Source organism: Eleginops maclovinus, chromosome 1 (genome assembly GCF_036324505.1).
Source record: "Eleginops maclovinus isolate JMC-PN-2008 ecotype Puerto Natales chromosome 1, JC_Emac_rtc_rv5, whole genome shotgun sequence".
Classification (NCBI taxonomy): domain Eukaryota; kingdom Metazoa; phylum Chordata; class Actinopteri; order Perciformes; family Eleginopidae; genus Eleginops; species Eleginops maclovinus.
In genome coordinates this window covers 10,109,263-10,133,766 of record NC_086349.1, presented here as the reverse complement: position 1 = coordinate 10,133,766, position 24,504 = coordinate 10,109,263, and the positions used below count along the sequence as shown (strand labels likewise).

At 39.1% G+C, this 24,504-nt stretch overlaps 1 protein-coding gene across 1 annotated transcript in view; it reads right to left on the bottom strand.

Moving 5' to 3' along the window:
* celsr3 (cadherin, EGF LAG seven-pass G-type receptor 3) overlaps window positions 1-24,504 on the bottom strand; it is a 98,513-nt gene that overhangs the window by 20,837 nt on the left and 53,172 nt on the right. The window contains 11 exon segments of the mRNA XM_063895085.1: window positions 526-712; window positions 796-999; window positions 3,445-3,643; window positions 8,541-8,750; window positions 8,985-9,079; window positions 9,212-9,313; window positions 10,227-10,410; window positions 11,800-11,920; window positions 13,759-13,900; window positions 22,452-22,620; window positions 22,810-22,920. Of these exon segments, the coding sequence (XP_063751155.1) occupies window positions 526-712; window positions 796-999; window positions 3,445-3,643; window positions 8,541-8,750; window positions 8,985-9,079; window positions 9,212-9,313; window positions 10,227-10,410; window positions 11,800-11,920; window positions 13,759-13,900; window positions 22,452-22,620; window positions 22,810-22,920 (1,724 nt within the window).

Genomic DNA, 24,504 nt, shown 5'->3' with positions numbered 1-24,504 from the left:
TAGGTGAGAAAGGGACAGTGATGGGAGGAGAGGCATGAGAGAAGAAGTGATAGCATGAGTGAAAGGACAGAAAGGTACAGATGTTAAGATATAATCCATTAGCCAATCAGTCAATTTACGGAAAAAAATACTACTTTTGATAATAAATCAATCAGTCGTTTAAGGTATTTATCAAGCAAAATGCTCAAGCTTTATAATTAGAAATTTTCAAATTGTGTCAGTTTAGTTATTAATCCACCTAAATAGAATTTATTTTGGGGTTATCAGAAAGAATGAGCAATTTGGAGATGTCCCTTTAGACATTAACCCTGTTTGCTTCACCACATTGTATTGACTAAATAAAAATTGCCAGTTGACGGTTAAATTTAAACAAAAGGATATTCAGTCCAAATATGTTTCTAATAATGTTAAAGTTCTGTCATATAAAAGAAATAAATCAAGTAATCCAGCATGTTTCCTTCCTTAGAGGATTCAGACAGCTACTGTAATGAGATTTTTATTCTTCTGAGTGAGATTGATTCCTACCTCACTCCCCGTCTGTCCGTGTGGTACTTTGGAGGCAGGGCGCCGCCCAGACTGCGATAGATCAGCAAGATGACGATGGTGATTGGAGGCTCTGGCAGGGAAACGGTGCGTCTGGCTGCCGTGTATTCTCCTGTCTGATTGGCCGATATACTGATGGAGGCCGGATCAGTGTTCTGAGGAGACGTGGCTAAAACAGAGAAGTCTGTGTTAGCATCTTTGTCTCTGTTTACACTTGTGAACCTTTCATTCTGTTTGTGCGTCTGTTCTTACGCTCTTTCTCTGCCCGCTCTTTCTCTGTGCGCTCCTTCTCCTTCCAGCTGTGTTGTTGCTGTCGCTGTGGCACCAGGGCAGCGGGGGGCAGTATCACGTGCGTGTTGGGATCCCACAGAGCCTGGCCCCGGAACAGGGTGGTGTGGTAACGTGGGAAACGCCGCCGCACATGGGTCTGGTTCTCCACACGGTCCAGGTTCATGACTGTCAAATAAACAGGCAGAAAGATTATACACAGTGTTTGTAATGGGTTGAGTTTTTGGGCTATATTATCAGATAAATAGCTATCTATTAAAGTGCAGGACAGTTCAATTGAGCACTTTGAATCAAAGATAATCAGCAGTTATCGAAATAGCATCTTACAAAAGATATTTCGCTGTACACCACACAATCTAGAGCAGAATTTTTGCCATGTCTGTCCTCATGGCGCACAAACTACAGTGCTGCCTAGATGCTACTACAGATTAACATAATGATTCACTCCTTGTGTTTATGGTGACATTACTAATGTATCCAAACAAAAGTAGTTATGATTAACTGCTGGTACTGTACAATACAATACAATACAATTTAGGGGAAAACAGAATTGCATGTGTCGTTAAACACATTTATACTATGTGAAGAGCAAACATAAAATCCATAAACACACACACACATGAGCAAAGGAACTGTCGTATTATGGGAAATGAGGTGGCGAACAGAAAGTGCATAGTCAATGTGGAGTGTTCAATAATGAGTAAACACTTGACCAAGCAAACAGAAGTGGAGCAGCACTCAATACTGAGAGAGATCACTCAATATAACAGACGTGTTGAACGTGTGTGTGTGTGTGTGTGTGTGTGTGTGTGTGTGTGTGTGTGTGTGTGTGTGTGTGTGTGTGTGTGTGTGCCTGTTTTTGTGTGAACAGAGTGTCTGTTTTTCTGGTTTTAAAAGTCTGTAATGAAAGTTTGATGGAGAAACAAATGGCTTATTAGTGATTATAATTGGCATTTAATTGACTGAAAACAACTGGATAAAACAAAGAAGTAACTCGTACTGTTTATTGAAAGCTAACAGATGGGTGTGTGACGCATTCATCCATATTTTTCTGATGTTATTTATGATATAGCATTTGGCAGGGAGCATTATATGTCCGTGTTAGTGTGTGTAGGAGTGTGAAATGTAGTGTGGGCTGTATTTTTTTTTTACTCCTTCTGCTTTCACTGCTGATGCTGCTGCTAATTCTGCACTCTCCGTCTGGAGATGTGCATCAGGCTGTCACTTTAAGATTATCTGACAGCGCCTGTCATTGAAACAGTGAAGTAACCGAGAAATGAGAGAAACAGAAATAAAAGCAGACAATTCATTTTGGTAAGGTGAGTGTATTTTATATGTTCAGGTCTGGGATTAACCGTGTTAGCGAACTATACTTAAAGAAGCTGATGAAACAAGATTGACTAGTTTGTAACTTTGATGTGTTTTATTAGTTCTGGTTGTATGGCTCTTCCCGTGGATCCAATATGTGTGTGTAGCCAGGAGCATTAACGTAGCGTGAAATTCATTGTCTGGCTTCATCCCTGCCTAAGCTGCTGCTGTTGCTCTTTCAACACCTCACATTGTTGAATATTGCAAGGATTATTTAACAGTGTTTCAACGCATCTGAAGAGTGAGAGAAGAGGAAAACATACAAGTGACAAGATGCCAGAAACTAAATAACACAGGACACATGGCCATACCTGCCGATTTATAGTACATACAGTATACGTGTTAAGTATAGTGTGTGTGTGTGTGTGTGTGTGTGTGTGTGTGTGTGTGTGTGTGTGTGTGTATGTGTGTGTGTGTGTGTGTGTGTGTGTGTGTGTGTGTGTGTGTGTGTGTTATACAATTCTCTTTAAATTTAATGTATATGCTTGAATAAGAATGTATAACATTTTTCACAAGTTAAATGAGGTGTACAGTAATACATGTATCCAGCTTATCAGTTTGTTTGTTTGTGTGTGTGTGTGTGTGTGTGTGTGTGTGTGTGTGTGTGTGTGTGTGTGTGTGTGTGTGTGTGTGTGTGTGTGTGTGTGTGTGTGTGTGTGTGTGTGTGTGTGTGTGTGTGTGTGTGTATGTGTGTGTGTGTGTGTGTGTGTGTGTGTGTGTGTGTGTGTGTGTGTGTGTGTGTGGTGCTCGTGTGTGTGTGTTTGTGTCTATTACTGTGTGTGATCGCGTGTGTTCAGCATCTGTAAATCTAAATGATGCATGCTGTCCAGCGTTACAGAGCTTCAGGGATGGTGTGAATGTGCTGGAAGATTGAGCATCTGTGTGTGTGTGTGTGTGTGTGTGTGTGTGTGTGTGTGTGTGTGTGTGTGTGTGTGTGTGTGTGTGTGTGTGTGTGTGTGTTTGTGAGAGAGTGGGAGCGTGAAATTCATCTCTCTGTACTGCTGCCAGCGCTCTGCTTGTGCCATCATAATTTGCATTAGCGCTGTTCATCTCCCGCTTTACAATGAGTCATTCTCGCTGATTTCACAGTAGTGATTTACAGTATTCTAAGAAAAGCGCTGCAAATCGTCTGTAAAGATTAAGATTTTATTACTTTCTTAGCCTCTTTTACTGGGACTGCTTAGAGATTATCTTTTGTAATATGCTTTGAGGCTCTGATTGTGTGAGGAATCATTCAGAACTCACCAATGTTTGGAGCAACCAGCGCCACAGGGTTGAGGTAGGTGAGCTTCATGTTCTGGGCCAGATTCTGGGTGTACTGCTCCAGCAGTTCCGTCAGCTCGGCCGGGCCACCGCCTGGGATGTGGTTCTGACTCTGAGCGAGGGCCCGCCAAAGCCCTGTTGTACCAGGACCCAACAGCACACTGCAGCCTCGCACAAGGTTCTGCAAGCAGCAGAAAGAGGATTTTTTTAGTGTAAGGAGAAAGGAAATACACAAGAGTCGGTAGTGGAGACATGCTTCTGCAGGTAAAGAGAGATCAATAATATATAAGATACAAAAAGTAACACATATCAAGATCTTGGATCCGAAAGGGAAAATGGAGATAGAAAATATGAAGAAAGGGGATTATTACCCAGCTAATACTACCCAAAGGATGCAGATAATAAAGCTGATTAGAGGGATTAATGACAGAATGTGAGTTTGTAATCGTTTCTGGCAGAGGACCCATAAAGCTGACGTAAGGTTTGTTATCAAGCAAGGACCATGGTCCGAAAATATGCACAGAGCCAAAAAACAACATCCAAACACAACCTGACCCCAATTATAGCTCCGTTTTACCACAGTGATGGTATGACTAAGGCGCAGCACCCCCATTTCAATTCCTTTTCATTTGACATTTGTGACTGAATGTAAACTGGTTATATATAGTCCAGACTGCACAGCTTTTCAAAATGTTCTGAACAAACAAAAGAGTCATCTCAGAGATCAAGGGAGAGAGAGAAAGAGACGAAAATGCTTAATATGATTCTTCGCAGTCTGACCAGCACCAGACCCAATAAAGCACTGCAGTCTCACATGATGCTCCGGGGAGAAATGCACAAGAAAACCTTCACACAAACAATGAACACATACAGAGTGCATTATAGGAAGACCACAGTGGATTGTAGAAAGAGAGTCAAGAACAAGGATTGTGGATAAGGTAGTGGAGATGAGGAGAAGAAAAACAGAAGCTATTAAAAGAAGGTTAACCTTGGATCAGAGGTGGAAGAAAAAGAGAGAAATGTGGCCTAGAAAAACGAACACATAGATAGTTGTGATTGGAAGGAAATTGTGAGCGGGGAGAGTGATTGTTGAAGGTATTTATGTATTTACAGAATTACAATCAGAAAGTTTGTGGAGACATTCCTGAAAAAGATCTTGCGCAACATGATTTGACAGGAAATAGGAACCATGACATTTTCAGGCCAGTTTCCATTCATAATCATGTGGTCAGGTTGAGCTTGACCTTAAATGATATTACTCAGATTGAAAATAAGACAATATTTCGTCAATAAAATTGAAATTAAGCTCTTAAGCTCCACACTCAATCAGTTTGTACAATTTTCTAAAGCTCGGGTGGCCTGTTTTTATCTACTGAAATAGAATGAGGGTGAAAACAATGAAGGCTACAAAAGGACAGAGCTGCAGCTGGTGACAGGATTACAGGCTGAGGAGGCGCAGGGCACAAAGGCAGACTGAGAGGCAGCATGGATGACCGGTTGGAACAAAACGCAAAACTATTTGGAACAGACAATTTTTCAATTCATTAACCATCTCTTTTCACCTTTCATTTTTGTAGATTTCCACAATGAGAAACAGTACATAACCAACCTGTTGGGCGGTACATTGTTGTCAAAATGACTGTCAGATGTTTTGATGCATATTTCATACACACATGATATGTGGTTTTCTCTGCCTCATTATAAAACAAATTTGGCACATTTCTGCCGTGTTCTTGATGAGAAGTGAGCCCTATTTGGAGGTGCGGTACTCTCTGGATAGATCTGATCACAGCTTGAACATCAAAGATTTCTTTCTCAGCTCATTGCTACGTTCCCCATGTGAAGACTCCTCTCTCCTCCCTCCCTTTGTTTCTCCTGCAGCCACGGGGCTCCGCTACCACCGCTGGGTTACTATAGTAACTGTGTTCTACATTACCTGTTCGTCTGGCCTAAAGGCTGCAGCTTAAAGTGACGTGTAAAGTATTACCAGATATAAGATATATACTTTTTATGGGAGGTGAATATATGGGCTGTCTGCCGCTTCACTTCAGAGGTGCCAGGGTAAACCAGAGCCGCCTCATTACCTCCAGAAGAGCCTGAGGTTAAGGTTACAATGAGGCAAGTTCAGGTTTGTTTTCTAGGAGCTGCAAACTGAATATATAAATCATGACTGTACGAGTGTGGCAACAAAAGGCTGCTTATATCGCTGTAAAGAAGCACTCCAAATGTTAAAGCCTAATGACCATATTTCTGATTTACTTTCAGGGGAAGCAGTAAAGTCAGATGTCAGGCAGGAAAAGGTTTTCATTTCACTCACTATATCATGACGTTAAGGCTGCTGCTGCTTTGTTGCTATAGCAACTGTATTTGTTAGCCAATATATTGATCACAAGAAGCAATACACTGTATCAGGCGTGAGGCTTTAATGCTCTCGAGTTCCCCAACAAAGCATTCATGTTCATTTAACGTTGGTTATGAATGAGTTTTTATAAATTATTAGTCATCATTTAACTTTATTTAAAGTCAGCCTCAGACGGATACTGTTTGTAATAGGGAGGAAAGAAACACCAATGGCCTTTCTATTTTAACCACAGTGTGATAACGGCAGCCACAGTGTGCAACAAGTGTGCATTAAATCAGATAAATGTGAGTGCTTTCTATTTCTTTGTTCACCACAGAGGAAAGATGCACCACTCTTCCTTTAACCCACTGAATTTACAGCAAAGCAGATATATGTGAAGACCATACTTCATGCCATAAACTACAAGGAGTTTTTATTGCTTATATAGAATCACAAAATAAACAGAGTGAGGGACACTGGATCTTTAAATGCTGGAAATATTTTAAAATGCCCTCCAGTACAGGGAGTGTTGAAATAAAAATGCAAGTGTACGTAAATTAAATTGAAGTAATTTTAACAAAGCTTAATTATTTCAACAAACATGTTTTAATTGAATTACAAAACCACAGAGATGATACGATGACACTGCCACACCTACAGTACTCAGTTTCTATAGCAACCTGCTCGTAGCACCAACAATGACAGTATGAATAATTTCAGCTCTGTGTTATAGTTGTCATCAGGTGGAGAAATCTTCCCTATTTGAATTAATTATTAAATGCTCCCCTGGCTCAAGTGTAGAAGAATGTGAGAGCCGAAAAAATACCTTTAAACTGCCCTCTATGGCCTCTGCTGAATATGAATGAATCACCTCCCGCTGCATAAACGTGCTGCAACTTACTCTTCAGCTAAAGATGAATAAACGATGATGTCAGGTAGTGTGAGATAACCATTCAACAGTAAACTTCTCACAGAAATACAGCACGATCTCAGCCCTAAGAGACTGTATACTGTATAAAAACTATGGAAAGACTTTAACAAGATCAGAGGCAGATCAAGCCACCATGTTGAAGGCTCTGTGTGTTGTCAGCTGCACGAAACTAAAGCATTTCTGGAATAATATCAATGCAACTATAAAAAACATCATGAGATATGCTGTTCCAGACACGTGTGCTATGCTGTACCTTAGGAACATAGAAGCCCTTTATATCTGGTAAAAAAAATCTGCTTATACTTTAGACAGCGGTAAAAAACTATAACAACAAAGTGTAATACAGCTGATCCTCCAGGGAAATAAACATGATTCTACTCAATTGAAAAGCTGACATACAAACCAAAAAATAAAGGCGATATGTACCACAAGACACAAGTGACTGAACGCTTACTTTTATCATGATATAACTGAGAATGTCTTGCTGTTTAGTGATATATTGCATAGCTTGATGCTCATGATGTTACGTCTAGAGCTGGAAACACAATAAAAGGTAATACTTTTACCACGACTTCTAATAGTTATACTATTACTGTTATTACAGCTGTAGATGTGTGCTGCAGGAAAGTGTAACAATGTGTGTTTGAATGACAGAAAGGAAAGTTGGACTAATAACATTTCCACCACGATTTGAAATTAAAATTCTCTTCATAAATGGAAATGTTTACTCTATTGTCAGCATGTCAATTTTACTCCACTGTTTCTATAGTGATGTGCAATTTGTCAACGACTGACACACGAGCCAGTAAATGTGATGCATGGACATCTCACTTGTTGTCAGACAAAGTTGATGTGTGCGCTAAATATTTATATCAGAATGATACAGAGATCTCTGTTGGCACCTTCATGTCAAGACGCCGACATGCTAAAATGATCCTCAGCTGAAGCGGCCGTATCAGGTGAAATGAGACGCTGTCAGTTAATTTGGGAAAATGACATGTTGCAGTATTTCATCAACTACTGTCACTGTATTGCCATAGCAACATCACCTCCCATTTCAGAAAAAAGAGACACCACGCTGCACAACTCGTCAAAGCCTCTGTACACGATATCATATCTGCAGTTTTAAATAACAGCATGTCTTCTGGCAGACTCTGCCGTTGCTGGTAGCAGATATATAGAGTGGAAATCTGGTATAGTCCTTGAAAAATTACTTAAATATTCTATAAATCATTACACTATACATTTCTGATGGTGGTTGTCTTTGTTAACAATGCCAGGTAGGTTAAGGTAGGATTGAGGTTAGGATTTCTATGCATTGAAATCAACTTCACAGAGTATAGGATTCACATTCACTATCTTGCCGGTCATATTTCATAACTTGGACATCTGATGCCCTTTAAAGATACTTCAAATGTACCTCTCATCAATATTTGTGGCCTAAATATGAACATTTTTAATTATCAACACATCAATATAACTTCAAATGTGACCTTTTAACAGAGTTTGCCATTGTTTAAAATCGCTATTCAATGACACTCGACCTCCTGAAAATGCTGCTGTTTTCTCATCTCACAAAAGTATATATTGGATTTGAACAGCCAATCATAAAATGCCAATAAACAACCCTTGTTAATGGCAATATTCTCCATATATTCCACGGTACACTACAGGAAGAATTCAGCTTCACAACTGCCCTCACTCCTCACCCCTCTACAGAGATGTATGAACAAATGTCAGAGTGACTCACGCAGTGAGAACTGAAACGCAGTGAAATGGATAATTTAATCATGTTCTTTTTCTTACCTCATTAAAATGTGCGTCCTGAGTAGCGGTGAGTCCGAAGCCGCTCTGTTGGGTCTCAAAGGTCAGGAGGCGGGACAGCAGCCGTTCGGCGATCTGCAAGTCGTTGCCGTAGAGTCGGGTGGTTGCCTCGGTGACGTCACGGAGCTGGTGAGCGAGTTTCTTCTCCATGATGGTGTTCAGCTCCGTCTCATTTCGCTCCAGAGAGTCGAGCTGAACATGCACACACCAACAAAACAGTAAATACATCCACTCTTTACGAATGAATGGAAACTAAAATGACAATATAAATATGAACAGCAACAGTACAGATTGTCAACAAGGAAGTATTGCATTGTAGTTTATTTAAGTAGCATACACATATAAAATATCTCAAGTAATAAAGTAATAACGTTTTTCACTCATAAAACATGTGTTTGATTAAATAAGTGTAATTACTCTACATACAGCAGTATTGAGCTCCACAAATGGAGGAGAGGTGCAGTTGTAAAGGTCCGGCTCCATCCATCCTCTCTCCGCATCACAGTGTCTGATAGCCGCACCTGCAAGGAGATAAAACACAAAGACCTTAAGAAGGACGGGAATTTGTATACGCATTTAAATTCAAAACGTACATAAGGTTGCATGTGTGCATATCAAAGTGTTTGAATGTATTCATGTTGGTGTGTACTGACCGACAGAGCCTTTGGGGCAGGGCACGGCTGCAGGCAGGTTGAATTTGGTCCGAGGCCACCAGATCCCCTGAGTGATGGTCTTTGGACAACCATCGTAAATGACTGCAGAGAGAAAGAGGAAGAAAATGATTTTAAATCATCCTTATCACTTCAATGAACTTTTAATAACATAACACAAACCCATTAAAGATGTGGTAATGTTTTTCGTTTGACTTGCAGGGAAGAAAATAATAATAATGTAAAATACAATACCAGCTTTAAATTAATCACAGTAATTACAAGATGGAATGTGGGAAGTGCAAAAGCTGCACAGACAAAAGACCAGAAATAAAAATGATCTGGAACTTGGTAAAAAGAAGATGGATATGATCAGTTTTTGTATGACTTCAGGCTTGGACGCAAGTTTGCCAACACAACCATAATGAAAGACAGAATAAAAGAAGAAATTGGAATCCTATTATACACTGTAATGATTGTATAAGATGGAAGCTGCCTCGTTATTTTCATTCAATTCTGTTTAACTATGGATTATTTACTCTGTGTGAAGACTGGTTTTAAATCCTTCTTGAAAATCATACATAGTCTCAAAAAATATAGAGTTTTTTGGACCTACTTAACAACGGAATATTCTACTAAAGACACAAGGAAGTATCACATTTGTTTTTATATTTTTGGGGAACAATACTGACAATGCTTAAATATTCAAGCCGGCTTTGCAAACTATTGTTAAAGATTAGATTTCGTGATTCAAATCATTGGGTTATTTTTGATGAACCACATAGTAAGATAGTGACAGATAATTATCAAAGTAATAAAAGAGTAAAAGTAGTTTCACAGTAAAAACTACTTTACTACTCAGTAAAGAACAATTTCACAGTTCTTATTCCCCAATTGACAGATGTGTCTCAGATGTGATGCTGAGTAGATAATAAATAGATAGATATATTATTTAGCCCCTGTTGGGTGAAACTGAGTAATTTCAACTGCCTGAAACAGAACATATAAACCTCCTCACCATCACAGCCTGAGTTGGTGACCTCAGCGAAGGGGCTGTCACATGCGTTGCACTGGCGACCAATCACGCCGGGCCTGCACTGGCACTGGCCTGTCTCTGGGTCACACGACCTCGAGAAGGAACCCACCGGGTAGCAGTCACATGGAAGGCAGGTGTCAGAGCCTCGCACTCTGTAGTGAAACTCCTGAATACAAACGCACACACACACACACACACACACACACAGGGAATGCATAATTAGGCACAGTGCTCTAACTCAATCAGACAAATGTAAATGTCACGGTGCCAAGAATAGTGGCGGTGATTACATCAGCACAGCATTTACAATAACACAGTGGATAGGGCTGACAGAGACATGACTACAGGAGCAACAGTTCATGCGTGATGTGAAAGGAGCCAGAGATAAAGGAAAGATGTTAATTGTTTAGTTTGCTAAACACTGCACATTGGAAATAGAACAATGATGTGTTTGGCTCATTGTAACTTCACTTGGATGTTTGACTGCTAATGTGCAATGCTTCTCCATTCATCTACTGACGGCCAAAAAGTTTGTCTGTTTTAACTTGAATCTTGAGGGAAAGGAAGAAATACTGAATGTCTATTAAATAATTTCCAAGTAATTACAATTAATTGAATCCCCATAAAAGGCTCAAATTATCATTCTAAGCATTTCAGGGTATTCTCAAATGTCTTCAAACATGAAGTGGATCTTTTAGGAAAATTGTAATTAACAAACAATCAGGCTGTAGCAGCTTTGTGTGTCATTGTAAAGAGTAAAATACCCAAACATAATAATGATATTTGAAAACACGTAAATAATAAAACTGTAAAGGGGCAACAGTGTTAATTGCAAATGTGTGTTCAGCACAGTTAAAAGTATTACAATGTGCTGATTATATTGAAGATTAAGTATTTTTCTTTAACTAAAGTTCAATACACAATAATTAAAATAATTTCAATGCTTAAATAAAAGCTATTGTGAATGCCAAAAGCTGTAAAAAAGCCATTATTTAAAATAAAACTAAGAACAAGGAGCAAAGGGCACAGGGCAACATCTGGTTAAGTACGTTGTTCAAGGGCAATATCAGAGATTAAAGATTAGGGTCAAAAGATCAGATTAGGGAACAGATAAAACAGGGTTAAAAATACTGGCTACACACAAACATATCAATACACACACACTACCACATTTACACAAAGCGGAAATATAGATATGTAGGGATGATCACTGTATCATGGTTGAATTATCCTATATGTCTGGCTTAGCCTGTCGGACCGTCACACTGTGAGATGATTACTCTGTGTCTGGGATAAACCAAAGTGAGAGTTACACCACTAAAGTCCTTCTAATCCTGACAGTATTAGTATCAATGCGATGATGTGAAACGTCATAGCAGCAGGTCTGTAAACACTCAATAGAGCTTTGAACAGCTATTGTGTAACAGTTGTTTCATATGAGGAATATATCTAGGAAATACCAGTAAATAAAAATAGTTAAATATCTACATTTAATTGAAAAAATACGTTCATTTAAACAGCAAAATAACGGTTCTATTCACAGACGTCTGGTTACCTTGCAGTGACAGAGTCCACTGGTCTTGTTGCAGTCAGGGTCGAAGCCTTTGTTGGTGTCACAGTGACACGGCCCGCAGGTGGGCGATCCCCACCACCCCCTGGGACACTGGTGATCGATCCTGCACACACACGCATAAGATCAAGAATCAGTATGGAAAAAGAGAGCAAAGGGGCAGCAGAGCATGTCAAAAAGGTTGATTTGCTTATCAAAGGAACCATGTTTCCCTCTGGTTTCTAACCAATAAACTTACTGATTCAAGGTTTCAAGGTTTCAAGGTTTCAAGGTTTCAGATGAAGTTGAAACAAAGAAATGAAAGAGAAACACAGTCAGGGAGAAAAAGGAGAGGCGGGGGAAGCAAAGAGAGGGATCAAACTGAGAGGTGCACGGAGAAACTAGAGAGGAAAAAACTATTCAGCATTCAGTTATAGAGTGTTACAATCCAAAATATAGAGAATGACATTTAAGCAAAAGTACCTGTATATATTCATTCATTTGTTTAAACTTCAAACACACCTCAGACTATATTTCACTCTTGTTTATCATTCACGTCACTTAGATTTTTATTTTCTTTGCTCACTTCCTTTAATGTGTTCTCCCTCTGTTCTCTGGCTGTGTAATGGATCACTGAGGAGATAAATGCTCTTCACAGTCTATGCAGATTCTTCTGTGTGAGTCTTTATTGTCCCTTACGGGGAGTTTAGAAGAGCTAATCCAGATATCCGTGATCTTAATAGGATATAAGAATTGAATATTTCTCCTCCTGAGACTTTTTGATTCATCTCCAGACAAAATCTCTTTATCAAATAAAGCGTCCCTCCCTGCTGTTTACTTTTCGGCTGCTTTAAGGGCTCGTAATGCTAAACAAACACATCCAGAGCCAAGCACTTCTATTCTGTCTAATCATAACTGGGAAAGAAGCTGTGCTGACTTTGCTTTGATAAATATGCATTTCCTACAAACTGTCAGTTAAGATTATGTGTGCTCATTATATACACGGCAGGGCTGTAAATCCACTTTTATTGTTATGTTAAGTGTCTTGAAAGTTAAGCAAAAAGTGATATCTTCAAGAGGCCCTATTTTGATTGACTAGAAGTGAAAAAAAAAAAAATTGGGAATGTTGAAAAGAGCGAGTTCAGAAATGTAAATGATGAATACATTATAACATTATCATCGTCTGTTGATGGACTAATTGATAAATGTGATTCAATTGAGTTAGTAAGAAGTTGATTAATGAACCAGTCTTTTAAATTTAGTTTCTTCATTTGAGAAGACAGAGGGCAAATTCAGCAGCTAGGAAAAAGAGAGGGGAGGCACATTAAGGGAAATTAAAAGAGAGCAGACATGTATTTCATCAGCAGCCGACAATGTGTGTCTTTGGGAAAAACACACACCAACTGGATCAAAGAGGAGACACGCACAGAACAGATCATGAGATAAACTTAAAGCTGTGAGGATTTCACGGGCAGGAAGGAAGGGAGTAAGGGGTGAGGTCAGGGTCACGCTCGCTTCACACACTGTCACACTGTGCGTTTAGTGTGTGTTGGTGTGTGCGTTGTAATGTTAAGTACACACTGATTCCACTGTGGATTACATGCAACGCTGGAGATATGGGACAACAAGGCAGGACCAAAGTACCGAGAGAGAAACACACACACACACACACACACACACACACACACACACACACACACACACACACACACACACACACACACACATACACACACACTCAACTGCACAATTGAACAGAGCTTAGCTGGGCTAAAAGCAGCATCAAATAATTTTAGACCCGGGTTGGCATTTGGAGTTCAAATGTCAAGTCAATTGAGTGTGTGTGTGTGTGTGTGTGTGTGTGTGTGTGTGTGTGTGTGTGTGTGTGTGTGTGTGTGTGTGTGTGTGTGTGTGTGTGTGTGTGTGTGTGTGTGTGTGTGTGTGTGTGTGTGTGAGAGAGTGTACCTATGTTGGCAGTACTGTCCATAGTGGTTGTCTCCACAGTCACAGCTGTATCCATGGGAGGAGCTGGGCTTCCTGTGGCACTTAGCCTCATTTTCGCAAGGATTGAGATGGCAGGCGTCCGTGCAGCCTCTCCCATAGTAACCTGGGGGAGAGAGAGGGATAGGAAGAGGGGGAGAGGATTAATACACACCCATTGACACACTACAAGTCATACAAAAACACAACCAAGCAAAAAGTGCATGCCCATTTCCTACTTAACATATTTATACGGTATAAAACTAGACCACGTTTGATTTTCTACAAGGATTTCATTTGCTGTTTGGGTTTAAGATCCTAAAAGATCTTACATTTAATAAAGGTTGTTTTTTCTTAGATAGAATAGGAATATTATAGAAATGTTTGGAGATTTTTTAAAGCAGCTTTACAGTTATTCAATGTGTGATAGCTTTACCTCTACTCTATCCTAATACCAGAAAAGTACATCTGTTTGATATTTAAGAACACTGGACTTACTGCATCAAATATTCTCATATAATAAAAAAATAAATAAAATCTCAAAATCATCGGACAAAGACAGTATGACAGAGGCACAGGAATTTAAAATAATGTCTGCAGGAAAAATCCCCTTACAATCATGAACAAAGAGCACTGCACAACAATTGAAATCTAAACATGCAGAACGCCGCTCAATTTTCTATTCACGTACCAGAAATAATAACCTGTCAGGTTACAAGTACACATCTCAAACATCAAACAGTGATTTCAAAAATGAAAATGCCACTCTCCCGACACTCTCCAGCTGTGCATTACAGCGCTGCCATTCACTGAAACACAAAGCATCACTGCCTCTCAAAGAAAATCATCACTATGATCTAGAAAAGGAATTCATAAAAAACATAGTCATTTCAAAAATGTAACCACAACCAAATGTTGAGCATTACAAATAAAAGCCCAACTGGTGAGAATAGTGTAGTGTAATACACGTAAATACGGCTGCAAAATACGTATAAGCTGCGATTCTGCAGATAAAGCAACTCTAATGAACTTCACTTCATTTTTGTACTGGAGCACTTGGCCTGTGAAAGAGAAAAAACGCTTCTACGTCAGAGAAGAAGTCGAGGTGACTGGATTAAGAGCAGCAGGCTTTGAGCAAATCATCACTGGAGGAGAAGGAATAAAACCAAGAGGGGGAGCTAAGCTTACCCGGCTATGACCTAAAAGGCTATTCCACCTCCTAGCCTGCCCCTGGCTAAGGCTAACCCAGCGACAGGACAGTGGTTCCCCTCTTGGCATCCTGCATAAAGTTCTTGCACTTGACGTGGGGGGCTGCAGGACAGAGTGCAGGACTCCGGTGAGATGAGACGAGGTGGAGTCAAAAGTCATTGTACATTATTTTCCAGTTTTTTGCTTTGGTTTTGCAGGTCCTCCCAGAAAATTCCCCATTGTTTAAACTTGTCCCTCCTGTTATCCCTCCTGTTTAACATTCAAAGCATGCTCTTCAGGAATGCACTTGTGTTTTATTATTTATTTTTCTTTTGTCATGTTTCTCCAGTGTAGCATAATGGATTGCCACAACTGCATTTTCGTTGTGCCACCCTTTGCTGCATAATGACAATAAATGATGCTTGTTAGTGTCCTTAGAAAAGGCAACTGAGGCAGTCAGATAAAGTATACTGTGGCCTTTAGCTGGTGCAGCCATTAGACTCAGTGGTAATCAATCCTCTGGACCAGTACTGTGTGGTAACACAGGCAAAAACATGTTTTAGTTACAGTTCATCAAATGTTTTATATTATGCTTCATGGAAATATTTGGGGTTTGGACTTTTGGTCAGACAAAAAAATATTTCAACATGTGATCTTGGCCAGAAAATGTTCTATTTCAAACTTTTTATAAACTAAAGTCGCCTAATAAATCAAATAACCAAACACAATTTAGAATGACATTTATCCTCAGCTGTAGTCTAGTATATTTAGTTTTTATCCTCATTCTAGCCTGTACATTTGTACAGTATTGTAAGAGTGAGGCCTGAGAAATGTTGTAGCAGCCAAAGAAAAAACTAATTTGAAAAATATGGCGTCATTGTAGAAAAAGTTTAAACGCCTCTCTCCATAATAGCAGAGGAATGTTCCTACGTGAAAGCGTAGACAGCTCACTTCAACGAGCCACTTCAACACAACAATGTACAACACATACAATTCCCACATTACACTTCAGTGTGCGCCTAAACAGCACAGTGAACGAAGCCGTCACACACTTCAATACAATCCCCAGACACTCCACACACACACACCAGCCTCTTATATGGTAATACAGGCGAGCACATAAAACACCTCTTTAATCTGGTGACTAAAGCCGAGAGCTTCACACATACTTTGGAGGGTATTTAGCACAAATAAAGAAGGCCTCTCACCCAGACCTGCTTTTAATTTGAAAAGAACATAATTGCTGTATTTAGTCTTTAATGTACCTGTAATCATAAATTAAAACATTATGCAACTAAGCCGTATAATAATAACAATAAGATGTTGGAATGGGAATAAAAGCATATTTCTAGAGCTATGATCAATGGTATTTACATGATTTTCTATCAATTATGTTTATTTAACTGTATTTGGTTGGATTTACTTTTATTAATGGGTTATTGTACCATTGTAGTTGTTGTAATTTGTAATTGTTATTTAATTCTTTTTCTATTTTCTTTAGTTACAGGAAAGCTAAATAACCAAAGGGTTTCGGGGTTTAGATTCCAACCTTGGAAACTTTGTCGTATGTCACCCTCCTACCTCTCTGTCATACAGTCGTCGTCACATTAAGGTGCAAATGTCAATACGGAAAATGACAAAAGAAGATATTCACACTGGTGCAGAGGAATGAGTAATATGATATCACTATGTTCTAAATTGCCAGAAAAGATGTGAAACAAATTCTCAGGGGACGTTTTCCCTTTGCTCATTTTGAGCAAACTACAGAATACAAGAGGCTCAGACCTTATCACTCACTGATTGATATTGAAGAGTCAGGTTCGTCCAAAATAAAATAAATACAAATTTCGATTTACGTAAAAGCATTTTTGGAACTGTCACTGCTCAATTGCTCCAAGACAAAATACTCACACCAAGATAAACAAGACAACAATGTCATTCATCTTGATTAGGTATTACATTTTGCCCACAGCGTCACACTGATCACGCTGAGTTTTTCTACCAAGAAAATCTCTGCCTCACATACGACCACCCCCCTTCCTCACCATCGACTTCTGCTTTCAGGATGCTTTTTCATTTACCAGTATTGAATAGAAGGATGTCTTTATAGATTGAAGTGTGACCGAAGTGTGTGAGCGGCTTGTTGAGGTCTGCATTCCTCCCCCCGGAGCTGACAAACATGTCTGCTTTAATGTGTTCGTCTATAGAAAACGCAGAAAGCGCTCTGCTTTCAAGAAGCCTGTGGCCTTGGCTGCAGCTTTGGACACACACAAGGTTTCCTATAACAGTATCCTTTAAATATCTCTCCCTATCTTTCACCATTCTTTGTGAAACTGCAAACCCAGACTTTCATCAGCATGTCACACACCATAACAACACACACTGCCCTTGCTTTTTTTCCTTCCTCCAACCCCTTTTTTCCTGTTTTATCTAAATTACTCTTTCTTTGTCTCGCTTTATAAAATTATAGTTATATAACTCCTAAAAAAAGATAATTACAGCTATTGCTCCGTTTCCAATTATCCGTTTCACGATTTGTGTTCACGTACAAGCAAACCCACTCACAGATATGATTATGGGATTACACTCACACACACATGCACAAACACAGCATTCTGTTCCTTATTTGTTCCCTCATGTTCCTCACTTTTGGTCTTCAATTCGGTCGCTTTGTCTCAAACACACACACACACTCACATCATCTTCTATCTGCCGTATATATCTTTACACTTTCACCATGGCAACTGACTGAGAGAGGCGTCGACAGCCTTGGCTGTTTTCAGACTCTTATAATGACACTGGCCTTGTCACAACAATATGAGAGGGACAGAGAGGGGGTGGGGGGGGCTTGAGCCACTAAAATGAAAAATATCTGTAAATCATGGGAGTGTCTGTACTTTTTTTGTCTTTCACATTCAGGGTCCAGGAGCTTTTTTCCAAAGGTATGCCTCTCCAGCTGTACAAAAATCTATCCTTTGTGACTCACAGCTTCATTTCTGTCTTTAGACACTTTGTACGCAACCTCAGCTTTGTTTCTCTACTTTACAACCACAATCAGAAAGACAAGAATCTGTTCACTGAAACATCCATCCAACCTCTGTGCATCTAGCCGTCTCTTCTCTGACAGTGGAAAGGATGTGAATGTATATGTCAAGTGGCCACTAGCAGTGGTGGCCCTCATACAGTAAACATGGACATCATTGGTTTATTTACTGCAATAACATGTTGATTTTGGTGTTTAAATGTCAGATATCAAACTGAAAGTGTATTTGGGCTGACTGTGAAACTTCCAACCATCCATGATAATTTGTTTAAAAAAAGTCAGAGACCTTTGGTGTCAAAAAACAATGAGATCAAGGATTCAAAGTTAAAAAAGAACCTTTGCCTGCGTAAAGTATTGATAGACGTAGGCAAAACTTCCTTCAAATGTAATATTTCTGAAAAACTCTCCGATGTACTATTCATATATCGGTACAGCAGTGCCACATACCTCTACATTTTGAGTTTTAATATCAAACCTGATCAATAAATGCCACTCCTAAGGGAGGAGTCATTTGTCATAGAGAGCAACTTCGCCCTGATTCAGCACCTTGAGGATACTGCAGGTTGTATAAAGGAGATCGAGCCTGAAACTCATAAATCTCTCCTTTTCATCCCAGAGGGTCCGAGCTCAATATACTGCAGCTGCACACCACGCCCAAACCCAACAACCTCATATAATAGACTTTCTGATAAACTCTATTTGAAGTAATATTTATGTGGCATGTGTTGTTTTCAATCACATATTTAATGCTGCGACATAAAAAAAGGAAACATTGATAAATTATTTATGACTACAGTAGGAGCAGTTCCTGTTTTCAAATCCTGACCATATGTTTTCTACATGTCATTCAGTTGGTTTTTAAACAGCTCTGGGAACTCAGGCAGACATAAATCAACCTGGCTGTGATTTATCAGATTAAATTCAAATTCTTCACTGTTGTACATTAGCCTGTAGCAACAAGCTGCAACTGCCAATGCAAATATATTTACACACACACACACACACACACACACACACAGGCGTACATACTGTATGCATACTGTGCTTTGTCATGCAGGACCTTGTCTCGGAGTGTGTGTGCGCTGCATGAATCAGAGGCGCTGATGACATACCCATTGAGCAAGTTTCAGCATCAGGACAAAACACACACACATAAACACACACATGAAAGGGAATTATTCAGAGTGCACCTCTCCTTTTTTTTAATTTCTCCCTCCCTGCGCTTATTAAACTTTGATTTGATTTGTCTCGAAACAACATTCATTGTTTAACAGTCTCCATTTTTAATGCTCATTGTGCTAATTAAAGATAATGATAATGAGAGACAGTGTGTGTTTACAGTAAATAAGTGCATGCATATGAAGTTGACTTGTGCATATGCTGTGTGTGTGAAGGCATCAGTGTGTGTGAGTGTGGCCTCTCTCTGCATGTGTTCTCCATGTTAATGAGTCAAGGTGTTAGCATTAGCTTGCGGCTACTGCAGGATGCTACAGAGATAGCAGCGCCTCGCTGCTTCCTCTGCTATGCTGTTGGGCCTCAGGCTAGCTCATGTAAACAAACTTTATCCTCCACAAAACTCTCTCACTCTCTTTGAGTCCCTTCCCGTCCGCTTTAATCTTGTGCACTCATTATCAAACTTTTCTTTCTTGGAAAACTTTCCTTTGATTTCTCTTCTTTCATCTGGAGGAAGACACTGAGATCTGTAATTATAGACGCTATTTAGTTTGGTTGTGAAGTTACAGAGATGTGAGAGAGTCAACTTTAGTGCTGAGGTAGTCTTTCTTTAGCTATGCAGACATTTGAAGGTGAAACACCAACCTGCCACCAGTCATTGACTATCATTTTAATAAAAAGACACTATTAGCTTGAAGCCTTGCCTAACTTCACATAGTCTCTGTGACTTATGGTGTTGCTTGTGGCTTATAAAATAAAAACGTGTACTATTTGCGCTCCTGTCTTTTATGGCAATAATGTGACTGGCCAATCACAGCCTACACTTGAACTCAATAGAATAATGCTTTGTTTTTAATTCAAGTAAAACTTTTTTTGTGTCTTTTAGGAGAACAATGTCAAACAATATTACCTCAAAAGTGTTGTGCTTTGTCACAATAATCCTAAATTACATTTAGAAGGTGTCTGGCCACAATGGATCTACAATGGTTGAATGACAATGTAATGGGATATATATACAACCATGAGTAGTATATGTATTTAGAGGGCAACAGGAGAACAGAATAACGCACCATCAATAGAGAGTAGAGGGAAGTTGTATTTTACATTTCTGCCGGTGTTAATACATCTCTATGTGTAATGCACTGTTTCCTCCATTGTTTGAATTTATTGTAAGAAGAGTGGAACTATCTTAGAAGGGATTATGATAAAGCCTGATAAGCATGATGGATGATGATAAAGCTCTTTGAAAGTATAACCTCATTCCAACTGTGAAATATGAATAATGGCTGTTTATCAAAATGCTCACCCAAATGTTGGAACATGTTACTATATTTTGACTGCAAATGCAGAATAGCGACAGTTTTTAAATATTTAGCATCTAACGACCGGCTAACAGACCATTGTTGTGCATTTGATGAGGGGGAATCATTTGGAGTTTATTTAAGAAAGAAGTGCTAAAACCAGTCCAGATGGTAACAGTAAATCTCCAGATGTATCTAACAAGACGCATGCTGAGATGAGGATAAAGGCTGGATAGTGGCTCCTCAGATATATCAATATAGAGAGTAAAAAGTTCTCTTCTATTATAGTTCTATTGGTTTTGTCTTTCATGTGTTCAATTTTAAGTTTTATTTACTTTCCATTCTGGGATCTTGTCTCTCTTTTAATCATTAATATAGATCATATATTTTAATCATCTGTGCTTGGTGGGTCTAGTCCGTTTAATCAATACTGGAGGACTGAACAGCAGCTGTTGCTTCAGTAGCTGCTAAAAAAGCTTAAATAAACATCAAATATCACTCTTCATCCTCTTCTTTGCCTTCACACTGCTTTTTCTGTTGTGTTTGCATCTGTCATGTTGATTTTCTCTCTCTTGCATGATTTGCATGTCTCAGTATGCGTTTCTGCCAGCTGTGTGTGAGTCTATTCCCAAACGTGTCAGCAGTGTTTTCTGGCTGTTTGATTTGACTTTCTCGCAACCTCTTTCTTCTCATTTTTTCCCCTTGCCTCAAAACTTTTGGGGTTTATTTTACACTATTTCTGCCACTTGCCTTGTTCTCTTCATTAATCATTCAAATGTTCAGTCTCTCTGTTCTTCTCAGCCTCTTTTTCATCTCTCTGTATTTCCTTTTCCTCTTTCTCTCACCACTTTTATCTACAGAGTATAATGTTTCCCTCCTCTTATCCTTTACTCCTCCACTCTTCCTCTTCTCCACATTAATTCTTCCTCATTATGTTCACCTGACTAAGGAGGTTTTGGGAGTTCGCCTGCAGTCAGTCCCTTCCTCCCGGTCTCATGTAGATGAGGCCTCATTATGCGTTCCCAAATATCTGTTTAACCCAGTTAGAACACTGGCAGACACCTACACAGATATGGCAACGTTATAATTATTCCCTTTTCCTGTCTCTCTTAGTCATCTGGCTTCTAATACATTCTCCTTTAACACATCAATTCTCTCACATCCATGTCCAAAATGTGTTAAATAAGATATTACAAAATATTAGGAACATTTCCCTGATGCATAAGATAGCACACATGCAATTTAACGTGCCTGACTGAAGTACTAAATCGTTCTTGGCTGTGTCGCTTGGACAGGTTATTGAATGTATTAATTGGCAAAAAGTGATGATATGCAAGCGATTAACAGACATGCAAGTTGTTCCAAGTCTTAAATTCCATTGTTTGTTTTTTTGAGAGAGTTAAACAAATCTGATCAGTCAATAATCCTTAGATAGAAAAGAAAAAATAGAAATATTGCAAATCCTTGCTAAACAGATGGATTTCAGAAGCTTTAAATCATGAATTAATTACCAGAAATGTTTGATTGACTTATCGATTATTTGTTGTTTAACAGTAACAAATTATCTCAGCACTTTTCAAAGTCATTTTCCACTAATGAGGTGTTTTTAAATGCCAAATGTGCAACGAAACAACAATATTTAAGTAATTTACTGCTATCAATAATTCAAAAGGAATGTCATCTTATTTCACAACTATCTTAAGTTAAAAGCTTTTTCACCTTTTTAAAAACCCTTAAGATCGTATCATCGTTACATCATTCACACAGCTGCAACATCTTTGTCCAAACAGTACAATATCACTAATAAACGGACCAATCAGCATCCCTCCTTCTCTGCTGCTTGTATTATCATCCTTTGTGTTCACATAAATGAGAATATCAATCTCTTATATTCATTTGTTAATCCCACTTGCTCAAAGATTCAAAGATGGCTCATTGTCTGCCACAGCAGCATCATCTCTGTGTTCACTCACCAGGCTCGCAGAGACAGGTGTGACGCTCCCATTGGTCAGTACAGCGGCTGTGGCCGGGGCAAGGAGATGAGACGCAGGGGTTTCCTACATTACAGCCGGTCTCTACTTTCACAGCTCTGGACGGGCGGGGCAGAGGGGGGGAGTCAGGCCGTACACCCAACCGAACACCCTGTACAAAGAGAGAGAAGTCTAAATTAAAAAAGAAATTAGATTGGCAGGTTCATTCATTAAATGTTCTAAATCTATCTTTAGCTTGTTTCATAGCATATTTGCTTTTATTAAAGTTTGTGCCAATATTTCCATCATACAACAGCAATCCATTAATAGTTATTAGGAAATTAAATTCACCCATTCTCACCTGTATGCATCCTTTTATCCCGTTCTGAACCTCTCCGGAGCCCAGCACTCCTCCTACATGCAGATGTTTCACCTTCAGACCATGAATCTCATTTCCCACTATTACTGTTCCCTAAGGGGGGAGAGAGAGCGAGAGAGAGAGAGAGAGAGAGAGAGAGAGAGAGAGAGAGAGAGAGAGAGGTAATGGGACCCGTAGAGACAGGAATGGCACAGATATTATTAATATTATATTTATGGAAACTGAATACCTGAACAAAAATACACATGGGCACATTTGAGTATGATTAATCGCCAACGTAGAACTCAGTCATTTATATTTGATATGAAAATATCAAGGCAGTCAACATAATCGGTGAGAAAGAATTAGTCACAAAGGAAGGAGATCTGTTTAAAAATATTAAATGAAAAATGTATACTGCCAGGTATAAACAGGAAAATATAAAGAATCTTTTAGATGAAGGAAGATAAAGACATATATTTTAAGATTCTCTTATCACCAACTGGGAGTCATAACGCTTCTATATTTTTATTTACCTCAATATATGTTATTAGTCATGGTTAATGAAGCTTATGTCAGGTAAAGGGGGGGGGGGGGGGATGCAGGGAAACTGATTGACATCATTAAATAAAAGAAAACAATAACATGCAGTCATTGTGGAGAAGGTCAATACCCGACTGATACCACTGACAGTGTTGTGGAGCAATGCTGACAGGCAACTTAGCTTGCATCAACCATGAGAAACAAATCAATGAGCCCCATTTATCCCCGATTCAGCAGCAGAGGGAAATGGGGGGTGGGATCTGGCTGATTACAGCTGAACACATGCCAAAACATTTCACAGGGATTTACTGTTTAACGGCAGTTACAATGTCAATAATTATATATTAAAAAATTATATATTTCTGCTCCTCAGGGTAATGCACTTTGGAGGATAGCCAGGTGAACTACAATGAAAAGATGAAAGGCATCACTTGCTGTCAGGTCATTTAAGAATCAACATGAAAAACAAAGCATGTCGTTTTTCTTGAAGAAAGATAAATGTGAAAATAAAACAGTGTTTGCTTTTCTGTGTGCAGCATGCTACTTTTAGATATGTACATATCACAAATAAACACATGTACACATACTCATCTCACAAACATCATCACGTACACATTGACATATTAATCCACCAGCAATAAGAAGGATTTCCAGCCCATATTTTAGTCATGGGTTATTTTGTGTGTGTGTGTGTGTGTGTGTGTGTGTGTGTGTGTGTGTGTGTGTGTGTGTGTGTGTGTGTGTGTGTGTGTGTGTGTGTGTGTGTGTGTGTGTGTGTGTGTGTGTGTGTGTGTACAGTATGTGTGGGCATAGTGGGTGACATGTTAAATGTCTTGGAAACTAAAAAGAAAAAACTGGTTAAAGCAAAATGCGATCAAGAACTGTATGATGGAACAGCAGGAGATGTGACAGCGTGGATCCATATATCGTCTCTTTTGCTCGGATTATAATGTGGTCAACATTTCATTTGCAGCACTTCAGTTTATCTATCTTACAGAAGTCCATGCTGGCCGCTGAGTTCCTATACATAACGTACAAAACAACTGCAACGGACATCAGGATCATTTAAAAAAGATGTATCCGCCCAACTCAAAACAGCAGTGATTTTTCATGAATCTGGAATCATCAGTTAAATGATCTGCTTTATTTTTATTC